This window comes from Chlorocebus sabaeus, chromosome 5 (genome assembly GCF_047675955.1).
Source record: "Chlorocebus sabaeus isolate Y175 chromosome 5, mChlSab1.0.hap1, whole genome shotgun sequence".
NCBI classification, from domain to species: Eukaryota; Metazoa; Chordata; class Mammalia; order Primates; family Cercopithecidae; genus Chlorocebus; species Chlorocebus sabaeus.
The window spans coordinates 12175700-12193286 of NC_132908.1; the positions used below are offsets into that span (position 1 = coordinate 12175700).

At 44.9% G+C, this 17587-nt stretch overlaps 1 protein-coding gene across 1 annotated transcript in view; it reads left to right on the forward strand.

Moving 5' to 3' along the window:
- The window catches only part of SNX29 (sorting nexin 29), a 638098-nt gene extending 621966 nt beyond the window's left edge, over positions 1–16132 (forward strand). Inside the window, exon 21 of the mRNA XM_007986063.3 lies at positions 13525–16132. Within this exon, the coding sequence (XP_007984254.1) occupies positions 13525–13537 (13 nt within the window). The 3' untranslated portion in view covers positions 13538–16132. The remainder of the gene's footprint in view (positions 1–13524) is intronic.
- Positions 16133–17587: the final 1455 nt, after the last annotated feature.

Consider the following 17587-nt stretch of genomic DNA (forward strand, 5'->3'; position numbering starts at 1 on the left):
CCTTGTTTATCCACAGAAGTGGACAGAAAGGTTCCTGGGAGCAGGGCTATGAGTTAAGGCTCTGTGAACACCCACACACACCCCCATGTCCAAATACGCCATGAGCCCACAGCAACGAACTCTTGTTAGCCGATTTGATCAACTGAATGTACTTTCCCCAGACCTGATTAGACAAACTGAGGCTAGCCCGAATCCTAGCTCTGGAGGAGGAAAAAAAAAAAAAAAAAAAAAAAACCAAAAACAGTATAAGCCAGGTGACAGCAGACTTTCTGTAAAGGGCCAAATAGTAAATATTGTAGGCACAGGTCATGCGATTCTCATTGCAACTATTCAACTGATGCGTGGACAACGCTGTGTTCCAATTAACCTTTACTTCCTAAACAGGCAGGCCTAAGTTTGCTGGCCTCTGCACGCTATGATCAATCTACTGAAAGCCAGTCATGGGGATGGGGGTGCATGTTAGATCTGAAAAAAAAGAGGTGTTTGTCTTTGTCCTTTAAAAGTGGGGGAGGGAGGGAGGTGTAGTAAGAAAATGAACAAATTCTACGCTGAAGACTGAATAATGGTATTTACCTTTGATTTAGTGGTTTACTGTGTGTCAGGTGCCTTACCTTTATTGGCTGTAAGCCTCAGAAAAAACTCAAGAGGAAGATTTAGCCCCATTCTCCAGATAAATGAAGTGGCTCAGAGATGTTAAGGAAGTTGCTGAAGATCACACAGCCAGGATGATTCTAATACAAAAGCCTATTCTTGTTTCACTGTGTTCCACTGGGCCTGATCCAATCTTGGCCTCGATTCTCCTGTTTGGGTAGTGGTATCATGTTGTATTATCCAGTGAGATGGCCCTGCAAAGTCACTGTTGGGTGTTCAAGGCACAATAGACACAGTTTTCTAGAGGCAGTAGCCTCTACCCAGCACAGTATGGTGACACAAGGTAGCCCAGGCTGTCTGACCACTTCAGCCCAAGTAAGAATGTCACACAAGCATGAAAACTAGAGAAGATGTCGTGGTGATGACAGAGGGGTTTGAACCAGAGCAACTCCACCTTGAATAGGAGCTGGGTAAAATGACGCTGCAACTACTGGGCTGCATTCCCAGATCGTTAAGACACTCTTAGTCACAGCATGAGGTAGGAGGTCCGCACAAGATACAGGTCTTTGCGGATACAACACGTTATAGTCAAGAAGCCGGCTAAAACCCACCAAAACCAAGATGGTGATGAGAGTGACCTCTGGTCGTCCTCATGGCTATACTCCCACCAGTGTCATGACAACTTACACATGCCATGAACGTCTGGCAGTTGCTCTATGTAGTCTAAAGAGGAGAGGCATGAATCATCCACCCATTGTTTAGCATATCAAGAAATAACCATAAAAATGGGCAACTAGCAGCCCTCGGGGCTGCTGTCTATGGAGTTGTCCTTTATTCCTTCACTTTCCTAATCAACTTGCTTTCACTTTATTCCAGACTCACCCTGAATTCTTTATTGTGTGAGATCCAAGAACCCTCTTAGGGCTGGGATCAGGAACCCGTTCCTGTAACAACGATAATGTTAGAAGCACCTGGGATTTGGGAAAATCTTGGAGGGTACTTTGAACTTCTAAAAACCCATGAAAAGGGAGATTTTAAGAAGTTCACCAAATATTACGTAGATTTTAAGGGACCCAGAGACACCAACTAGTTTTGGGGCTCCACACCAAAATGCAGTCAGAATAAATTGATAAGGGAGGCTGCTTTGGTTGAAAGGGAGGTAACAATGTTACAGGCAAGAGGTCCCAATCCAGACCCTGAGAGAGGGTTCTTGAATCTCATGAAAGAAAGAATTCAGGGCAAGTCTACAATGCAAAGCAAAAGTTTACTAAGGAAGTAGTGAAAGAACTGTTATGCATAGAACAGGGCATTCCCAAAAGTAAGAGGGGGAATGTGTCCACCCTGCGTATGTTACTAGTTTATACAGCATAAAAAAAGATAGTAAGGGGCCGGGTGCAAGGCGGCTCACACCTGTAATCCCAGCACTTTGTGAGGCTGAGGTGGGAGGATCACTTGACGTCAAGAGTTCGAGACCAGCCTAGCCAACATGGTGAAACACAGTCTCCGCTAAAAAAAATATAAAAATTATCCAGGGGTGGTGGTGCATGCCTGTGAGCCCAGTTACTTGGGACGCTAAGGCAGGAGAATTGCTTGAACCCGGAAGGTAGCAGTTGCAATGAGCAGCAATTGCACCGTTGCACTCCAAACTGGGCAACAGAGCAAGACTACAAGACTGTGACCAAAAAAAAAAAAAAAAAAAAAAAATCATGGGGAGAGACATGCTCTGCTGTAAGGATTTGTGATAAAAAAATTTTTTAATTACTATATTTTGCAAGAATCATTATCTTTAAAGCAAAATTAGGAATGCTTCTGTTCAAGATACCAGGATAAAAGAACACTCCCAAGTCTGGGTCTCTTTAGTAAGTGTTATTGGATATAATAAATACCTCTTCAAATATTTTAGGCTGTAAATTATTAAGTACAATGAGTTCTGACATCCTCTCCAAAGAACCAATATATCAGTATGTTTGGCTCTCCTGTTCTTTGTCCATTTAAAGTTTAACTTCTTCATTCTCGTCTCCTTGTCCCTACTTTCAGTAAACAACCTTTTCTGCCAGTTCTAATCAGTAGGTCACATCTATTGCCCTGGTCACCTGCTCCGTCCTGAATCATCCTGAGTCACCTGTTCTGTAACTGGCCTTCCTGCCAAACTACTCACCCCACCAGACTCGTACCACTACTCTTTGAAATAGCCAGTCGGAACTAGCTTAGACTGTGTGGTCCAACCCTACCTAATAGGGGAATGACACAGCAGTAGGTGCTACCTGCTTTAGGAGTAAGAACCCCATCCCTTGCTCAGGTGTGCTCTCACCATTGCTCCACTCACAAGTTGCCCCCTTCTGTAGAAGTAACATTGCCTTGCTGAGAAAATCAAATTTATGTTCAAGTGCTATTTCTTTTGTGGCACCAAAAATTTTTAACAGTGTTATTAATCTGTTCCCTTAACCACAACATCTAGAGGCCAGGAATAGCTAACAGTCCAGAATGCAGCCTGCCAAGTCCCACTTTCATTTTCTTAGTCCTCACTCAGGATGGAGTTGCTCTGCTTTGAATGCTTCTGATAATCACAGACCCAAAACGCTTCTTACCCATTCTCCTTGTCTCCTCAACCCCCACCCCCACTAAAAAAACAAAAAATTCAGTGGGTTACGTGGTACTTGAGGTAAAAGTCTCTTTCAGCCTTGAGACTGTCATTTCTATGCAAATTTTTGCAAATTAGATGAAAACCACTGATAAAGCCAGAGAGGGGGATCAATCAGGGATACAGACCTTGGCCATGCTCCCAGGGAGAACAGCAGCACACCAGCAGATGTTAATCATTTATTAACCCGACAAACACTTGAATGCCTCTGCCCTTTGAACTCAAGGGCTGAGGGACAGACAGGGACCAAGACACGATGCTTGTTCATTTTTTCATGCCTTCCACCACCTCTTTGTTAAATATAGTGAACTCCAAGTTTCTCTTCAAAGAATCAGTATGTTCAGCTATCTTTTTTGTTCTCCATTTTAAAGTTTTTCACGGTTCTCTTCGTCCCCTGGCCTTTCATTTCAGTAAACAACTTTCCCACCAGTTCTAATCAGTAGTTCACATCTACTCCCCTGGTCACCTGCTTTGACCAGAGTCACCTTTGGTCACCTGCTGTCTTGACTCATGCTGAGTCACCTGTTCTGTAACTGTCCTTCCCACCAAGCTACTCACCCCGCCACTCTGACTTGTACCCCTGGCTCTCTTTAAAACAGCCAGTCGAAATTAGCTTAGACTGTGCGGTCCAACCTTTCCCAATACAGGAATGACACAGCAGTAGGTTCTACCCACATCAGGAATAAAAACCCTTTCCCCTCCCTTTGTTCAGGGGTGCCCTCACCATTGCTCCACCCATGAATTGTACCCTTTTATAGAAGTAAAAATTGCCTTGCTAGGAAAATTAAATTTACTTTCAAGTGCTCTTTTGTGGCACTGAGATTTATAACATTTTGGTCCATGAGCAGCTTTCTGATAGCCACTATGTTTGGAACCCCCTCTGCAAAAAGAGAAGCAGCATGGTGCTCAGGGCCAAAGCTGCAATCATGAATGTCTGCTCTCCTTGGGCACATAGGCTGTTTTTAGACAAGGTTATGCATTATTAGTTTGTAATTGGAAATCATGGAGAAAGAGTGTTCATTCTGCAGTAACAATGAGTGTTTAACCATGTATACTAAAATCTTTATGTGCGAGTCCCAGTTCTCTCATGAACATAACCTCACATTTCATAGTCAGCCAAATTGGCTTAGAACTCAGGCTGATAAACTCAGTTACCATAATCTAAGTCTTTAACAAAGTATAAGTTACATTCAAAAAACAAAACAGACATCTTGGCCAGGTGCAGTGGCTCATGCCTGTAATCCCAGGACTTTGGGAGGCCAAGGTGGGGCAGATCTCTTGAGCCCAAGAGTTCAAGACCAGCCTGGACAACATTGCAAGATCCCATCTCTAGAAAGAAAAAACAAACAAAAACCACATTTTTTAACCTATATGAATATTACCCAATGGGAGATAATCCATGGAGAGGAAGGAAAGGACTGCCAAAGAGGTCAAAGGTCTAAATGTGACCTATTTCTGTTCCAAAGCATTTTGTAACAGCAGCAGTAACTAATGGCTATAAAGCCAGAATTTCACTAGGGTGTACTAGTTATTATGATTTATATGGATTATCTTACTAATTATCTCTCCCCGGGTACTGTTATCCATTTTACAGATGTGGAAACCAAGGCTGAAGTTGCACAGTAGGAAATCTCAGATGTGTGAAAGGAAAATAAATCTTGGGGACCCCAAATCTAAGCTGAAGGGAAAAATTAGGCTTGGAACTGCTTAGGGCCAACCTACCTTCCATTCTATTCAAAGTCACCCCTCTGCTGACTGAGATAAATGCACACTCTATTGCCTCCTTTGGAGAGGCTCATCAGAAAGTCAAAAGAATGTAACCATTTGTCTCTTATCTACCCAGGACCTGGAAGCCCCCTCCCCCATTGAGTCTTCCCACTTTTGCTTCAGGTTGTCTTGCCTTTCTAGACCTGCCCCACCTTTCCAGAGTGAACCGATGTTCATCCTGCATGTTGGTATCTCGTGTCTCCCTAGCCTGTATACAACCCAGTTGTGCTCTGACCACCTCGGGCACATGTCACCAGGACCTCCTGAGGCTGTGTCATGGGCATGTGTTCTCAACTTTGGCAAAATAAACTTTCCAGATGAACTGAGACCTGTCTCAGATTTTCAGGGTTTGCAGATGTACACCATGTGCTGAGTCTAGAGCCTTTGCTCTTGACCCCTGGGTGCCCCTGCCTTTCACAGATACCTGTGTGTGCTTTCTGTAGGCAGATCTAGTGAGTAGTTCTCTGGCAAGAATGCATTTAGGAAGCCACCCGAGTGATTCAATGGTCAGCCAATACACTCACTGGGAGTTAAAACACAGGTTCTCTGCTTTTTCCTACAAGTTATGACATTGAGTAGCTACAGAACATCCTTAGTTCACCTCTTAGTGTATCCTTTTTGAAAGGATACTCATCTCTTTAAATACCTGACTGTGGTAATCCAATCAGATGATGCATATCAAACCATGAGTCATCATGTGCACATATAATCCATCATCACATAGTTTTAAGAAGTTCTTTTCACTGTAAGAGACTAAAAAATCTGGTTTTTGCCTAGAGCCATCCCCCAAAGTAGAAGAAAACCTTGTTACAAAAGATGTGATTGCAATGAAGAGACGGTCAGGCCAGGCCTGGTGGCTCATGCCTATAATCCTAGCACTTTGGGAGGCCAAGGCAGGAGGATTGCTCCAGTTTAGGAGTTTGAGACCATCCTGGACAACATAGCAAGACCCTGTCTCTACAAAAGTTTAAAAATTAGCCAGGAGTGGTGGCATACACCAATAGTCCCCAGATACTTGGGAGGATTACTTGAACCCAGGAGGTGGAGGTAGACAGGTCGAGGCTGTGATCGTATCACCATACTCCAGCCTAGAGGACAGGGCAAGATCTTTTTTTTTTTTTTTTAAAAAAAAAAAAAAAAAAAAAAAAAAAGGTGGGGGGTAGTGGGGAGATGGGGGTCGGGGAGTAACTCCGCATTGGAGATAATGAACAGAAATGACGTTAGAATATCCATTTGTCCCAAAAGGCAGAAGAAAGGGCCAAAGACCAGAGAACATCAGAAAGCAGAAGAACCAGAAAGATAATAATGAATACAAAGGACAAGAAAGAGTGAATCATGAAACCAATGCTTTCTGTAGGAGATGCCCTGAAACTACTGCTATGGAATAAAAGACGAAATGCTCCCGATTATTGTAAATACAAAATTGCATGCAGGATTGTGTGAAGACAATGCTAGGTTGGACTGCCAGAATGAGCCAACAGCGCGTGATGTGCTTCCCCCTGCAGAGAGCCTATGAATGGACGTGCAGTCAGGGAGGTTTCACATCACCAAGATTCCTATCCCAGGAAATCAGATGTTCATAGCTCTGGGAATGGAATGCGACCCTCGTGGAGAGTCCGTAAATGGACGCATGGGGGGCGCCTGTCCATGTGGATAAGATAGGGCTATAAAATGCCCTCATCTTGCCACGGCTCTTCTAGGCCTCTTTAGGGTTAAGGCATACTCCCTTCTGAGAACTTCTGGTCTAACCAGTTGTCTAACTTCACGTCCTGTTTCTATGAATTGTTTGTAACCAGCCTTTGCTGTAGCCATTACTGCCGATTAATATCTTGCTAATCATAGGTTATGGAAAGACTGTTCCCGTTTTAAGGCTCTGTTAGAAATTACTGATGCACACACTATATTGTAAATTCTTATCTCTGTATACTGTACTTCTGCATACAGATGTTATGTTAAAGAATTCATTCCCATGTGACCATCTCACCTCATAATCAAATGACCCTAAATCCCTCACTAACCTACCCCGCTCTCACTAAACTTAATAAATGCTGGCATATCCAGTGCATTGTTGGCACCATGGGACCAGAAGGTAGTGACCCCCTGGACCCAGCTTTCACTATCTTGTGTGTCTATTATTTCTCGACCTGCTCATCTGGCAGGACTAGAGAGCCCCGTTGCATTGTGGGCTGCTGGCCAGATCCCGCAATAGCTTTCCCTAGTAATTAAAACAGAATTAACAAGGATATAGCTGAAGAAATTTGGAGCTGAAAATACTCATTTTACTGATCAGAAAGGATAAACAAAACTGGTTAAAGGAAAGGAGATCTCTAGCGTGGCAAAGTTCTTATATCATAAGGCTAATGAATCCTGCATATATCCAGGATAATACAATGTTAACCAGAACAGGCCACAGTTTAAAAAAAAAAAAAAAAAAAAAACCAGAATAGAACAAAATTTAAAGGATTGAGCCATGACCTAACAATTTTATGCCAAACCAAACTACTGTTCTATTTTAAAAAGATATGAGAAGGCAATAAAGAGAAAAGTGACTGACTCAGCCCTTTATATTAAAATGTAACCTAAAGCTTGAATAGATATACTAATATCACACTGCTCTGAGAATTAACCCTCAGATTAATGGGAACTGTATTATTAGCCTTAAGATGGCCCCAATTTTTTTTTTTTTTTTTTTTAAGAACGAGAGATGCATGCTGTCATTGCCTTTTTTGGGGGGTGGGGGATGGTGGGGAGATAGGGTCTCCTCTGTTACCCAGGCTGGAGTGGAGTGGCACAATCATGGCTCACTGCAGCCTCAACCTCCCCAAACTCAAGGGATCCTCCTACCTTGACCTCCTCCCCAGGCTTGAGGGATCCTACCTCAGCCTCCTGAGTAGCTGGGACTACAAGGCTGGTCTCAAACTCCTGGGCTCAAGCCATCCTCTCCCACAAAGTGCTGGGGTTACAGGCCTGAGCCACTTCACCCCACCCCATTGCTACTTTTCAAAATTGCACTTGAGGTTGTAGCTTACGTGATAAGAATTTTAAATAGCAGGGAGATACAAAATTGTACTTATTTATAGATAACTGTCCAAGCTAGAAAATGCTCAGGAAACAAATTTACTTTAAGCAGTGTAGCCCCATACTATATCAACCTAAAAATGAACAAGTCAAAGATATAATAGGAAGTTTTTTAAAAACAATAGCCACAAAGCTAAGTCTTTTTTAAAATGATCTATATAGAGAAAGCTGTAAATATTTACTGAATGACCAGAGACTTATAATATCATCCTCATGAATGAAAAAGACTCAATGATGTCAGTTCTTCCCAAATTTTATGAATCTAATGAATCACAACCCTAGCGCCATGTCAATTCTTTGTAGAATTTAACAAGCTTATTCCGAAATACATAAGTGCTAGGGCAATTTTGGGAAGGAAAAAGGGAAACCAACCACTAGATACCGAAAACATAACAAAGCTCTACAAAACCAAGGCAGGAATACACAAATCAATGAAAAAATGCAAACCCGGGTAGAGACACAGGTTTAATAGACGTTAAAGGGGGTATTTCACATGAGCAGAGAGACTCTTCGATAGTCTTACGACAACTGCCTGTGTATCCAGAAAGTCAGTACATTAGAAAACTCATCACACACAAAAGTAAACATTAGCAAATCCTCAAGCTATTTTAATATAATGAAAGTCATGGAGTTTGTAGTATTACAGACTTTTACAAAGAAGTTTTTTACAAAGAAGTTTTTCAAAAACTATGGAAGAAATGACCGATAAACTTGACCACAGCAAAGTTTCAAGGTTCTGCATGACAAAAATATGAACAAAGAAAGACAACCAACATCCCAGAAGATACTTTTAACTTACAACAAATTGTTATTGACAAGGGTCCCCAAACCCCAGGCCACAGACCAAGAAAGGTTCGTGGCCTGTTAGGAACAGGTGACACAGCAGAAGGTGAGCAGCAGGTGAACAAGCAAAGCTTCATCTGTATTTACAGCTGCTCCCTATTGCTCACATCACACCACCTGAGCTCTGCCTCCTGTCGAATCAGTGGCAGCTTTAGATTCTCACAGGAGGATGAACCCTATTGTGAACTGCCCATGTGAGGGATCTAGGTTGTGTGTCCTTGTGACAATGTTAATGCTGAATGATCTGTCACTGTCTTCCATCACCTCCAGATAGGGCTGTCTAGTTTCAGGAAAACAAGCTCAGGGCTCCCACTAATTCTACATTATAGTGAGTTGTGTAGTTATTTCATTATAATGTATTATAGAAAAAGTATACAAGAGGCCGGGTGCGGTGGCTCAAGCCACTAATCCCAGCACTTTGGGAGGCCGAGACGGGCAGATCACGAGGTCAGGAGAGAGAGACCATCCTGGCTAACACGGTGAAACCCCGTCTCTACTAAAAAATACAAAAAACTAGCTGGGCGTGGTGGGGGGGCGCCTGTAGTCCCAGCTACTTGGAAGGCTGAGGCAGGAGAATGGCATGAACTCAGGTAGCGGAGCTTGCACTGAGGTGAGATCGCGCCACCGCACTCCAGGCTGGGCAACAGAGCAAGACTCTGTCCCAAAAAAAAAAAAAAAAGAAAAAAGAAAAAAAAAGAAAAAAAAAAAAAAGTACCTAAGAAATGTAAGGTGCCTGAATCATTCCCCAACCGTCATCTCCTCCCACCAAACCCCATCTGTGGAAAAACTGTCTTCCACACAACTCATCCCTGTTGCCAGAAAGTTCGGGGGCTGTTGATCCACAATGTACATATTTTAGAGAAAGAAATTTCCCCCAAGGGCTCCCCATTTCAGAAGAAAATGGGATACTAATCCAAAAGAAAAGGAGTGTAAATGAGCAAATCACAGAAAACGCAAATACCCACTGATCATATGAAAAGATGTTCCACCTCATTAGCCATCAGGGGGCTGTAAGTTAATGAATTGTTTCTATCAAATCACCAAAAACTTAATCAGCTGTTCTCATACCTCCCTTGTGGTCCAACTGCTATAACCATTTTGGAGAAAATTTTGACGAAGAAATATGTGTGCGCCCCAGGATGGAGCCACCATCACTATCTTCACTTGAAAAGCATTTACCCAAACATCAGCAAGATAGCCTGGCCAGGGGGGCCTGAGTTGTGTATAGTAGCTCAAGAAAGTAGTAACAGGAAACAACCCAGATCACCTCCAATTGGTGGGATGGTTGTGTCAACTTTTGTATATTTGGACCATAATATACCACTCAGAGAAAGGCAATTTGTCTGGGTATACTGACGCAGCCGAGACACAACTGGTGAAAAAACCAGGTTGCTGAATGATAGGTACATGATACAGTTTATACCTAACAGTTGCTGAAGGCGTAGATGTTCATGTATAGAAAAGGGCCCAGAAAACTGCACATGAAACGCATCAAGATCAGCCCCAGAGGAGAAAGGAGACCAGGTCCTGGAATCATGATAGGTGGTCACGTTACAGTGGGTAGATAGCCAGACACAACCGAGGAAGCAGCAGCCCCCACCCCACCACCACCAGGAATGCCAGGCCACTGTCGGGTGATGTCCTGGCAGTTGTTAATGGCCTAACAACTGGTCATAGCCAGTGCCAGGGAAAGACAGGCTCACAACAGATAGACATGCCTGAGGCCAAGCGCAGTGGCTCATGCCTGTAATCCCAGCACTTTGGGAGGCCGAGGTGGATCACGATGTCAAGAGCTAGAAATCAGCCTGGCCAACATAGTGAAACCCCATCTCTGCCAAAAATACAGAAATTAGCTGGGCATGGTGCTGCACACCTGTAGTCCCAACTACTTGGGAGGCTGAGGCAGAAGTCTCATTTGAACCCAGGAGGCAGAGGTTGAGGGGAGCTGAGATTGTGCCACTGCACTCCAGCCTGGGCAACAGAGCAACACTTTATCTCAAAAAAAAATAAAACAAAAATAAATAAAACACACACCCTAAACTGGTGATCAGCAACTTCCCAGTAAGATCTCAGGAGCTGGGCAAGTGGGCTCAAGCATGCAGAAAGGCAAAATAGTGGAGTTTTAAACACTGGATTGGTAAGGGAAGAACACCTCACGTGGGCTCGTAACAACTTCAATGAGCACACTCCACTTCAGTGCATGCTCCACTCCCAAGTGCTGGCAGGCTCTGCACATACGAACAGTCCACCCCGAGGGACAAATTGGGAAGGGACCCAAGACCCTAGAAGCATGCCAACATACAAACCCAAGTCAAATTTCAGCCCGTGCCCTTGGTCTCTCAAGTCACCTGCTTGGCCTCCTTCCAAGTGTACTTTACACCTCCCTTTCATTCCTGCTCGAAAACTTTTTAATAAACTTTCACTTCTGCTCTAAAACTTGCCTTGGGCTCTCCTTCTGCCATATGCCCCTGGGTCAAATTCATTCTTCTGGCTGGGTGTCTCACGCCTGTAATCCCAGCACTTCGAGAGGTGGGTGGATCACTTGAGGCCAGGAGTTTGAGACCAGCCTGGCCAACCTGGTTAAACACTATCTCTACTGAAAATACAAAAAATTAGCCAGGCATGGTAACAGGCACCTGTAGTCCCAGCTGCTGAGGCAGAAGAATAGCTTGAACCGGGGAGACGGAGGTTGCACTGAGCCGAGATCACACCACTGCACTCCAGCGTGGGCAGCAGGCTGGACTCTTTTTACTCCGCCTCAAAAAAAAAAAAAAAAAAAAAATCTCCAGCAGATGTTTATGTATTTGCTGCTGGTAACAGAAGACTGTCTTGATTTTTAAGATTGCTTCTAAGACTCAATGATGAACAAACTGAGTAAAAACCCATTTAAAACAGAAAGCTGTTTTGCCCCCCAAATTTCCCATTAGTTGGATACTCACTTTACGCCAAATTCTAAAAGCCCAGATGAAATAATGAGCCACGTGGTGAAAATGAAAGGATTAAAAAAGGTTCCTGAACATAAGAAAATATTTCATGTTTAAGCATAAAAACCTTAACTTCTTTACATCAAATGACAGAAGCCAAAAATCAAAAGGCAGACAAATCTAAAACACATATGCAATATCAAGATATTCCACAAACCAAGGTAGAAAATACCAAAAATTCTATAATCGAATAGGCACACAATTTCCAGAATTAAACCAATAGACCCAAGAACGTGTCTGACCTCAGGTGGCAGGAGGAGCAATTGAAACAAATGATAGGCCATTTATTTTTGGCTACCAAACTGGACCAAATCAAAAACAAAATACTTAATGTTGACAAAGTAGGATGAACCATTCCAAGGAATACTGTGCAAGTGAAAGATACAAACCACATGTCACTTTTAAGATTACGAGAACCCGTTGCAAAAAAGAAACAGGTGAAATTTTAATACTGTATCTATTTAACACACTATCAAAAGTACTATTTCGAGTCACTATAAACATTTACAAGCTATTCACCTTTTTGCAGGGGTACTAATTCTTTGAAATTTGCCATGTGTCTTACGCTGCTCCTGTATCTCAATCCAGATGCAAAAATGTTTACTACAAATTGAAGTTTCATAAAATTTTCCATTGAAAAGAACATTCACATAGTCAAGTTGTTTCGAACATATTTAAGCTTCCCAATAAGAAAATGAGTAACAGGTCTTACAATGTATTCAAGAGTGGTTGAAATTAATACAATTCAAGCCTCAGTTCCTCAGTCGCACCAACTTCTTTTTGAGACAGGGTCTCACCCTGTCATGTAGGCTGGAGTGTAGTGGCGGGATCACAGCTCACTGCAGCATCTGCCTCCTAAGCTCAAATGATCCTCCCACCTCCGCCTCTTGGAGCAGCTGGGACCACAGGCATGTACCACCATGCTTGGCCGATTTAATTTTTGTTGGGAGATGGGGTTTCACTATGTTGCCCAGACTGATCTCAAACTCTTGAGCTCAAGTGATCCCCCCACCTCAGCCTCCCAAAGTGCTGGGATTACAGGCTTGAGCCACCACACTCCGCCTTGAACACTCCTCAAATGCATGAAAGCCACCAGTGGCTGCAGTTCTAGAATAGGTGCAGCTGCCCAACCCAGGTTCCAGCTACAGGTGGAGGCAGCTCTTTCCCTAGTTTCCCAAGCCCTGACATCACAGTGCTCGCTGATCAACATTCCCCGTGAATTTCCAGACTCACCCCTCCTGGCCTCATCCAGAGTGCCTTCTAGTCCTTCCCTGTTCTTGCTCAGACTTTTGCCATGAGGCACACAGCCCAGTCCTTAGTCAATTGCCACCTTTTGAGTTCTCACTGTAAACTGTAAATAATGGAAATAAAAACGATACTAAAAGCAACAGACTCCTTTTATCAAGTAGACTGTGCTAAATTCTTTGCATCCTTTACCAATCATCTGTACCCCTTTCCAACTATGCAAGATAGTGAAGCTTAGAAAAGGACATGTTCGAGTCTCAGTATTACTAAGCAATGAGTTATTTGTCCTTGGAACGGGAGCTAACAGGCACCAAACCCCATGCTCCCTCCCCTTCCTCACGGTTCTGGCCTAATTATGCCATCTCCCTCCCTCAGGCACCAACAATGACTCCCAGCGCTCCTTGTGGATTGGGCTCAGCGGGACCCCACCTGGGACATTGCTTCTTCGGACATTAGCCCAAGATGGCACAAAGATAAAGGAAACCCCGACGTGGAAACCTACCCTTGTCTATGTAATAAGCTAAGGTGCTAAGTGCCTTACATAGATGCTTATTTAATTCTACAACTATTTGTGAAGTCAAAACTGTAATCACCATTTTACAGAGAACAAGTGAGTCACTCAAAGGCCAACAGCTGGGAGGCTGTGGGGATGGGATTTGGTGGTGGACTGTTCCCTCCCCAGGAAACTGGGGATACAGGGGGAAGCCCACCAGGCAGGGGTCACCCCATGCCCTGGTCTTTTCCCGAGATGATCACAGTACTTGTCTCCAGGGTCTGTGGTCCCACCAGAGTCTAGTCCATAATATGTCAATCAACAGTTTTGTTTTTGAGATACGGGTCTCTCTCTGGCCCAGGCAGGAGTGCAGTGGCAGGATCTTGGCTCATGGCAATCTCCGCCTCCTGGATTCAAGCAATTCTCCTGCCTCAGCCTCCTGAGTAGCTAGAATTACAGGCATCTGCCACCACACCTGGCTAATTTTTTGCATTTTTGGTAGAGATAGGGTTTCACCACGTTGGTTGCATTTTTGGTAGAGATGCGGTTTCACCATGTTGGCCAGGCTGGTCTCAAACTCCTGACCTCAGGCGATCCACCCACCTCAGCCTCCCAAAGTGCTGGGATTACAGGCCTGAGCCACCGCGCCCAGCCAAGAGCCCTTTCATCACCGTGTACTTGACCCATGATGAGCCAATCTGGAAGCCACTGTGTTGGGATCATGGGGTCCTCATGCTGCTCTAGCAGTGTATGAAGCATTCACCTGTATTTCCACACTCAAGTCTCTTAGAAGTCTATGGCTGACGTGCTATCATTTGCATTTCAAGAAATAAAACAGTAACCAAAATTACCATGGCAAGTCTAAAACCACAAAGTAAACAACAAAGTTGGGGCACTAAACCACACCCTGAAGCTGGAGTTCACTCAACGCTTTTTTTGAGATGGAGTTTTTTTTTTTTAGACGGAGTCTCACTGTGTCGCCCAGGCTGGAGTGCACTGGCGCGATCTCGGCTCACTGCAAGCTCCGCCTCCCGCGTTCACGCCATTCTCCCGCCTCAGCCTCCGAGTAGCTGGGACTACAGGCGCCCGCCACCACGCCCGGCTAGTTTTTGGTATTTTTAGTAGAGACGGGGTTTCACCATGTTAGCCAGGATGGTCTCGATCTCCTGACGTCGTGATCCACCCGCCTCGGCCTCCCAAAGTGCTGGGATTACAGGCTTGAGCCACCGCGCCCGTTCTGTCACCAGGCTGGAGCACAGTGGTGCGATCTCGGCTCACTGCAACCTCAACCTCCTGGGTTGAAGCGATTCTCCTGCCTCAGCCTCCGAGTAGCTGGGACTGCAGGGGCCTCCCACTACGCCTGGCTAATTTTTCTATTTTTAGTAAACACGGGGTTTACCATATTGGCCAGGCTGGTCTCGAACTCTTGACCTTGTGATCTGCCCACCTCGGCCTCACAAAGTGCTGTGATTACAGGTGTGAGCCACCACGCCTGGCCTATTCCTTCATTCTTATAGGCAAACACCATTTATTGGACACCTGTGTGCTAAGGCAACTGGGATACGAAAAATGAATCAGACAGATGTGAACCTATCAGAAAAAAAAACTGACTTCTTAAAAAGTAGACCAAGATGGCTGTAGGTTGGACATAGAGGTAATAGGAACTAAGCCTATGAATGAAAACTGAACCCTGGCCAGTGAGGCTGGAGTTAATCAGGTATTTCACTGCCGTGCAGCAGGTGCCTACCAGATGAAGAGCAAAAGCAGGAGACTCAGTCTTCCCTCTATAGACTCCAAGAAGCCTTTGTACTTAACTTTTTACCCTATATACTGTGAAAGGAAAAACGTTGGCGCCCCCAAATCAATAAGCTAGAGGGAAAAGTCAAGCTGCTTAGGGCCAACCTGCGTCCCATTCTATTCAAAGTCATCCCTCTGCTCACTGAGATGTTTGCCTCTTTTTGAGAGGCTAATCAGAAACTCAAAAGAACGCAGCCAGCGGGCGGCACAGTGGTTCATGCCTGTAATCCCAGAACATGGGGGAGGCCGAGGTGGGTGGCTCATGTGAGGTCAGGAGTTCAAGACCAGCCTGGCCAACATGGTGAAACCACCCCCTCTACACCCGAAATACAAAAATCAGCTGCGTTTGTTGGCAGGTGCCTGTAATCCCAGCTACTCAGGAGGTGGAGGCAGGAAAATCGCTTTAACTCAGGAGGTGGAGGTTGCAGGGAGCTGAGATCGCACCACTGCACTCCAACCTGGGCAACAAAGTGAGACTGTCTTTAAAAAAAAATTAATAACACAAGGACACAACTATCTCTTATCTAGGACCTGGAAACTTACTCCCCGCTTTGAGTTGTCCCGCCTTTCCAATCACAATTGTAGTATCACCTTTTCTTCATTGCCTACTCCAGGCTTCTTGGTTTCCACTAAGTCTGTGTTCCCAGGCTATCATCCTCAAACTTGGCTCACAATAAAGTTCTTTTTGTCTGATGTCTATAGTGCCTGTTATTTTAACCTTTTGGGTTCTGACTCCCAGGAGGAAAATCCTCAGTGGGTGACTGTAGAAACATCCATCACTAAGTTCCCACGTGCTGCCCCCCTCACCTGCCACTTCCCAGTCCCCTTGTAGTTAGCTGTGATCATGTGCTCAGTCCCAAACAGCAGCGACAGGTGTCTTCTCTTGGCTGAAGCACTTAGGGGTTGAGGCATGACTCTCAGCCCCTCCCTTGGGGCCACAGACCGAGTTGGTGGCATCACAGGTAGAATCAGCCTGGATCCCGAGTCACCACATGGAGGCCTGTGTACTCAGTGGATTGTGAGTGAAGAGGCGGCTTGGGTGGGTAAAGCCACTGGAATGTTATTTTACTGCAGCATAGCCTAATATATTCTGATTAGACCAGTGAGACATAAGCTGATCAGGTACTGTAGAAAGACAGTTGAAAGCTGTAACTTTTTGTTTCTTTGGTAACAGGTCTCTATGGCCCAAGCTGGAGCTCAGTGGTGCAATCGTATCTCAGTGCAACATCAACCTCCCGGGCTCAATCCATCCTCCCACATACCTGGGACCATGGGTGTGCCTCTACCATATCTAATTTTTACTTTTTTTGGGGGTGGGGGGTGGGATGGATCAAGACAGGGTCCCACCATGTTGCCCAGGCTGGTCTCACACTCTTGGGCTCAGGTGATTCTCCTGCCTTAGGCTCCCCAGGTGCTGACATTACAGGCTTGAGCCACACCTGGCTGAAAAAGCTGTAAATCAAAAAAAAAAAAGCACAGTGAGAAATTTTAACAGAGACCCCATTGATCTGGTCTTGAGAAAAAGGAAAATATTGGGAACAACCGAAATCTGGCAGGTAATGACGGCAAGTTAAAATTTGGCAAACACTCGGCCATGTGCCCGGCACTGGCCTAAATGCTTATAAACATCCGAGCAAAGGCCACACTCAGAAAAAAGCCTATAAGATGGTGACTAGGAAATCAGCCAGTGAAGTTCTCTCCTCCATTAGCCATTATGCACTGAGGAAGTGGGGCAAAGCAAAGATGACAAGGACATCCAAGCAGGAACATTCAGAGAAAACTACAGTGGCACAGTCCCCAAAGCTAGGCGGCCTGCTGCCTTTGAGAACCAGCAAGAGGGACGGGGAAGGGTGGGGGGCTGGCTGGCAGATGACTCCGAGGCTCAGGGCCCAGATGTTACAACTAAGTGTCTTAGGAAGGTTCCGAGCAGACAAGGAACATGACTTCTCTCTTCAGGGCTCAGGAGGATCTCTGCTGGCTGATGGGGTGGCTCATGCCTGTAATCCCAGCACTTTGGGAGGCCTAGGCAGGTGGGTCGCTTGAGCTCAGGAGTTCCAGACTAACCTGGGCAACATGGAGAAACCCCGTCTCTACTAAAAAGCACAAAAGTTAGCTGGGTGTGGTGGTGCGTGCCTGCAGTCCCAGCTA